This window comes from Oncorhynchus nerka, linkage group LG15 (assembly GCF_034236695.1).
Source record: "Oncorhynchus nerka isolate Pitt River linkage group LG15, Oner_Uvic_2.0, whole genome shotgun sequence".
NCBI lineage: Eukaryota > Metazoa > Chordata > Actinopteri > Salmoniformes > Salmonidae > Oncorhynchus > Oncorhynchus nerka.
The window spans coordinates 55,442,582-55,449,157 of record NC_088410.1 but is presented as its reverse complement, the minus strand read 5'-3'; the positions used below and the strand labels follow the sequence as shown (position 1 = coordinate 55,449,157).

General features: G+C 43.6%; 1 protein-coding gene across 1 annotated transcript; it reads left to right on the top strand.

Annotated features, from left to right (window-relative positions):
• Positions 1 to 435: 435 nt before the first annotated feature.
• Positions 436 to 5,831, top strand: elf3 (E74-like factor 3 (ets domain transcription factor, epithelial-specific)). Its single transcript, XM_029682803.2, has 9 exons — positions 436 to 678; positions 1,069 to 1,244; positions 2,412 to 2,642; positions 2,825 to 2,911; positions 3,015 to 3,128; positions 3,332 to 3,418; positions 3,543 to 3,656; positions 4,078 to 4,279; positions 4,468 to 5,831. Exons 2-9 carry the CDS (start codon positions 1,076 to 1,078, stop codon positions 4,580 to 4,582), a joined length of 1,119 nt encoding a protein of 372 aa, XP_029538663.1. The 5' UTR covers positions 436 to 678; positions 1,069 to 1,075; the 3' UTR covers positions 4,583 to 5,831.
• Positions 5,832 to 6,576: the final 745 nt, after the last annotated feature.

Below are 6,576 nucleotides of genomic sequence, written 5' to 3'. Positions count from 1 at the left end.
TAGGAACTGGAATGGCATGATTGGAACAGAGTCAAACATGTGGTTTCGATATGTTTCATGTGTTTGACACCGTCCCATTAATTCCATTCCAGCCTCACTCTCTTCACCCATCAACTCCCCCTCCATTCCACCCCTTCCTTCTGTCTTTGTCTTTCCATTCTACACACCCACCAACGCTCTCAAGCTTCTTCATGGAGAGAAGGAGCGAGGGAGGCGGGAGGCACTACGTGGAGTGTGTCAGGGGTGGCATAGCGGGAGGGCAGGTTTGTTTTGTTTTTCACTGTTCTCTGGAAGAGAGGGAGGTGGAGAGAAGAGAGAGGGGGGTGTGACCCATGCCATGGCTTAATGGTACCATGGAATTCCCCCCCAGTTTACCCTGACCTGGCCCCTCCCACCTGTCTTACTGGGCTATAAAGCCTTACACAGGTAAATCTAGCAACAGGTACATCTTTTACTTTATAGAGAGAGAGCTAAAGGGAGAGAGAGAGAAGAAATCGAGTTAAGATTAACCGTGTACTGACAAGCTCTCTGAGTGAATCCCGAACACCGGACTCTAAATCAAACTGTGGAGTATTATCATCGCTACCTGTTCATCGCTACCTGTTCATCGCTACCTGTTCATCGCTACCTGTTCATCGCTACCTGTTCATCGCTACCTGTCGGTCGCCTCAGAATCAGGTACGTGTGGAGATGGAGTTGCTCTTTGGGGAGTAATGGGATGGATGTTTTGGTCGGGGGTCACAAGCATCTTGACAACATATGTTTTGCATATATTCATGCACACCGGATGAAAGGAAACGAAAACTGTGTATTCATACACAGACAAATATTTCGCATACATGCAAAGTACAACCACAGTGACCCACTTCAAATCAATGAATTATAATAAGGCATGTTTCACTAACACATCAATATCCAAATGTTGATCGTCCTTGTATACGCACCGAATGGCTCACTCAATTGTCTCCTAGTTGTCTCCTAGAGAAAACATGTACATATTTGTTTATGTATCTATGTCCATAAACAGCATTGTAATGTCTTACTAACTGGACTGTCTGCTGGTTGTAGATAGCCCATGTCGTCTGCCAGTGAGCTGTGTATGATCCTGACCGACGCTAACATGACCATGTACCAGACTGGGAGCTCAGAGCCGCTGCAGCCCAGCCTCACCACTGTGTCTCTGCCCGCCGTAGGAGACCTGCTGCACCTCTCAGACCTTTCCTCATGCAGTGCCAATATACTGGGTGAGAACAGTAACTCATACTTTTTTTAAAATGTATTTTATTTGACAGGGACAGTGTACAACAACAAAAAAAGAAGAATTCCCAATATACTGAGAAATTCTGCATTTCGCCAGATTTAGCTAACAACTCATTTCCATCTGCGGTCACCTGGACCCTATAGGCGTCTTATAACAATGCCTCTTCGTAATAACTGAGAACACCCAGAAGATGATATAACCATGATGTCTATTGAAGGAAGAAACAATAGACACAAACTGAATCATGACAGAAGAGGAGGATGTGTAACTTTCTCTGCTTTGTTATCAGCATGTGGGATACTTTAGTCCCTAATATGTCATTGTGTGTTGATCACCTGGGAAACCACAGTATGGATGTGTGTAAAGTTTTCTTCGAGGATCTTTATTCAGTCATGAGTTTTGGCGGTTGTTTGGTTTTAGTTGTTGTGTCGGCTGGTGAAGTCCGTGGATATTTCCCATTGTCTCACCCTGGATAGACCTATTGGCTGAGCTTGTTGGCAGACACTCAGTCGAAGCACACATTAAACATACTGCATATCCTTAAGCGAAACTGTCAGACAGACAGGGGATTGGCTGAACTTTGCAATGACCTCATTTAGAAGGCTGTTAAATCATTAACCGGGACAATGTTTAACTTGTATTTAATAGAGTCTTTTCATCTTTCAGACGTCTCAAGCTTTATTTTATTTGCCGTAGCCTATAGCGAGTGATAAGTGGTGACTAGACAGAGCGTCAGCAGAGCAGAGATAAACTAGAGCCAGACATTCTGACTTGGCGACACCACAAAATCAGATTTTCACAGGTCCAGATCAGGATCTGCGTTCTTGGTGGGTTGTCATTTATTTGGAAAACGTGAGTTGGTTATCATCTTGTGGGTGGTTAGATTGACAAAGGTTTTATATTTTAAATGTTCTATAATAGTTATGACTGAAAACATAATGTGTAATTACTATCTACCCAGATTGAATCTATATCAAATTACTTTATTCTTGCTATGTAACTGTAGTTAAAAAAATAATAAAGTGCCACAAAAAAATTACATGTAACAACAAAAGAAAAAGCTGTAAAAAAAACACACACATATGAACGCACACAAACATACACAGGCACACATCTAACTCCCCCCCTTCACTTCTGTGTCCTCCTCTAGCTCAATGGTATGACCTGAACCCTCAGTACTGGAGCAAACAGAACGTTTTGGAGTGGATCAGTTTTCACGTGGAGCGCAGTAAGTTTGATGCCAGCACACTGAGCATGTCCTACTGCTCCACGGATGGACCTACACTATGCCAACTGACCAGAGATCAGCTGTTAAACATGTTTGGAATGTCCCTCGGGACTCAGCTCTACCAGAGCCTGGTGGAACTCAAGGCCAAATATGGTAAGGATCTGATGGAAGTGAAATGAATCAACTTTATTGATGATTGTAAAAGGGGGAATCTTAGATTTGGCTCCAGGAACAGAAACAGACATTTTAGTAATTTAATTTAGACAATTGATTTGTCAATATAGTAATGATTCAAGTCATTAAATGTATTTTTGTGTCTGTCATTTTGGTTCCAGATCTGAATGAGACCTGTAAGCTTCTGGACAACTTCCTAGAGGAGTTCCCAGACTTCCCTCTGCTCAGCACAGTAGAAGTGAACGAAGGTAAACACCTCCTCTCGTCTTTTCTTCCCACTTCCTACTACCACGCCAAAGCCTCAAGTGTTATTAGGACACATTTGCTGACACTGTGATGTTACTGTTACAGTTGTGAGAGACACCAGCTACACTGACTTCTCACACATCTTCAAGAACTTCGAAAACATGAAGCCGCTCAGCGATAACGGATACGAGTCCGACAGCATGCACAGCTCCTCGTCAGGTGAGTGCTGTCCCTCTTTCCTCTTCTTCTCCTTTATCATCACTCCTCTCATCTCCTCTTCCCCCAAATCTTTTCACATCACTCGATCAGTGTGTGATTGGTTTGGCCTGTATCACTGAGCCTATGGCCTTATTAATCGGTCAAGGCAGGACGAAGGAGCGGCCGTGGTGAAAGTGTTTTCCTTCCTCTCTCCCTGCCCCCAGGTGGAATGTTGAGCTTCCAGAACCCCAGCTCTCCAGAATCTAGGAGCAGTGAGTCTGACCCAGAGTTCTCCTACCCTCAGTTCGCAAGTGAGTACAACTTTTCATAAGTGCACGTCACATTCTTGATCTTCAGATGGGTGAGCCTTGAAAGTGCATGTCTCTTTGAAAGCCGGTCTGGTGTTCTAAACTCCGGAACCGTTGTGTTTGACAGAAGTGCACATAAAGACAGAAAGGGGAGAGATGAAGAAGAGAGGCAGAGGAAGACCTCCCAAACTCAGCCGAGACACCAAACACTTCTACCAGACCTCCACAAAGAGCAAACATGGTGAGTGGCTCTTCTCATTCTAACACACGCACGCACACACACACACACACACACACACACACACACACACACACACACACACACACACACACACACACACACACACACACACACACACGTCAACAACTGTTTTCAATGGTGCTCTGTAGAAGCACAGTTTTATCAGTCACGTGATTTGCATACATTTTTGCATCTGGTACTGAAAACAGCCACAGTCAAAACATCACAGGTGCTTTTAGGTCATAGACCAATAACCACACATGCACACTCGCACGGACACACACACACACAAACACACCCACGCATGTGCACACACACACAAGCACACCTGCTCTACCTCCTCCTTGCTTGCTTAAGCACACGCACACACCTGCGCTGTCTTACACCGACCTAACGGTAGCTCTCCCTTCTCCCCCTATAGCGCCTCGTGGGACCCACCTGTGGGAGTTCATTAGGGACATCCTGATCCACCCAGAGCAGAACCAAAACCAGGCTCTGATGAAGTGGGAGGACCGCCGTGAGGGTGTCTTCAAGTTCCTCAAATCTGAGGCTGTGGCCCAGCTGTGGGGGCAGAAGAAGAAGAACAGCAGCATGACCTATGAGAAACTCAGCCGCGCCATGAGGTAGGAAACCATGGTAATATAGTAGCACCATCATGGCAATTAGCCATGGAAACCCTAATCCTAGCAACCAAGCTAAACACAGCTAACCGGTTGAGGATGAAGTTAGATTTGTATTGTGTCGACAATGATAAACCATTGCCTGGTCATAAGAATAACCTGTGGCTCTCCTTCCTCCCTCCCTCCTATAGATACTACTATAAGAGAGAGATCCTGGATAGAGTGGATGGTAGACGGCTGGTCTATAAGTTTGGGAAGAATTCCACCGGCTGGAAGGTGGAAGAGACCGAGCTGCATGGCATGTGAGATACAAGGCAGGAGACAGGACAGGTAGAGACCAATGGCCAAGAGAGGCGAAGGTATAAACTGGACAGACCAGTTCCCCTGGGCCCTATTGTAGATAGGATGACCCAGTCTCTGGATGACAGCTCTACTCTACCTGAAAGAATATAAAGACACTTACTTCTCTTCTTCCAGGGGAGGTGTTGCAGAAAATTTAAGCCAGTGTTTTTGGCTCCAGTAGGTTTTATGAACCGATATAGTTATTGTACAGTAATTATGTGTATTTCGATTTTGAATCAGGCATTGTTGTGGACATCGCTCTGTGCCTACCAGTGGTAGGTATGATGGTATGTCTGTTAATTTGTTTTCAGTTATATTCTAGATAATAGTGGTCCTGTATGACTGGATGTCTCAGTTGGTAGAGCATGGTGCTTGCTAATGCCAGGCATGTGGGTTCAATTCCCAGGAGCACCCATATGTGAAATGTATGCACGCATGACTGTAAGTCGCTTTGGATGAAAGTGTCTGGTTAATATAACAATAAAGACATTTACATTGTGTGGGTGTAACTCACCTTGTGTGTCACTATGACAACCGCCTGGGCATTATGATTTTTACTGTGGCAATGTAAGCACCGGATATGTTTGTATTGTTTTTTGTTTCTATTGATATTTAACAAGTGACAGTCTATCCCTGTGCAGCCTATCATTTTTCTATGTCTATTTGCAAGACGGCTAGTTGCCAAACTTTTGACTTCTAAATTGAGCCAATGGTTAGAAGAGCCTCATGTTGTGTTTTACTCTTCTGGAAGTTATGGGTATATAAGGTCTTGTGTTAAATTGTAAACCTGATATGAAGGAGGGAGGAGACTAAATGGAGGACAAACAAAATATAGAGAAGAGGGAGAGGGAACTAAATGAAGGGATACTCATTTATAAACTATCAGTGATACGATGTTGTGTACTTCGCTGTTTCAGCGTGAATGTTGTCTATGAGGTATGTGTCCTTTGTAGCCATATTCATATTTTTGTATCTCACCAGACGAGACCTACGTCAGATTAAAACAAATCAGCGACTCAACTCCTGTTCTTCATGATTTTTAGTTCTGTTATGCAGCTGGTCTGTTTCCTTCTAGATCACTCAATATCATGAGTATAAGAATTCAATCTCAGATTGTATCGTTTGTGATATTTTCACACGCATGTATGTACAGCACATTGTCTTGTTTTGTACAGTTAAGAGCCTTTTTACGGAAATAAACTGTTTTAAATAATGTAAGTGTCCTTGTGTATTTGGTACAAAATTTACTATTATGTTTGAAAGAAAATCACATAGTACCCCAACTGAACATAAACTTAAATTAAAAGCACTCCTAATTAAATCGGTGTAATATATATTAAAGTTATATTCTCTCCCTTGACATGACTTTTTCACGTCTCAACCACCTGTTTAACCTCAGTATAACATCTCATCTGGAGGACGAGTCAGTTGGCAGTCTGACTCCTGCCATCCATCGTCAGACAAGACAACAAACAACAGAAGTTGGGCCGTTCTGGCTCGGTCAAGGCCTATTTACTTACAGAACAAGACATTTAGCACAGAGGTCATCCTAGGTGTGTAATCAAAATTGAATCGACTGCCGTTTTCAGATCCACGTCAAGTTTCTACTTTACATGAAGCAGTGCTTTGCACCTGTCTCTCAGTTGCAATTGTCTCTGGTTGGCGCAGGAGTAAGCTTATACTCCTCCTAGAGCTACCACCACCCTGGCGACAGTAATGACTGATTGTCTGTGTTTGCTTTTTAACATCAACTACCCTTCGGATTTGCTACAGCGCAACAGTAAGCTTGCTGTTCAAACATGATCCATCAGTACATGGGCAGGCTCCATTCAAATGTATTTACTGAGAGGACATATTGTAGAGTAGTGTGGCAGATGGGACAATTCCCAGCCTACGGACCATAACTGATGGCTGCTGCTTACAAACACATAGTGTGCAGTATGCATGTATGTGTATGT

Excerpts from the sequence above, each read along its gene's own strand:
- elf3 (XM_029682803.2), top strand. The coding sequence starts at position 1,076 with ATGTCGTCTGCCAGTGAGCTGTGTATGATCCTGACCGACGCTAACATG. Across the intron at positions 3,419-3,542 it reads CTCCTACCCTCAGTTCGCAA|AAGTGCACATAAAGACAGAA; the intron begins GTGAGTACAACT and ends TGTGTTTGACAG. Across the intron at positions 4,280-4,467 it reads AAACTCAGCCGCGCCATGAG|ATACTACTATAAGAGAGAGA; the intron begins GTAGGAAACCAT and ends TCCCTCCTATAG.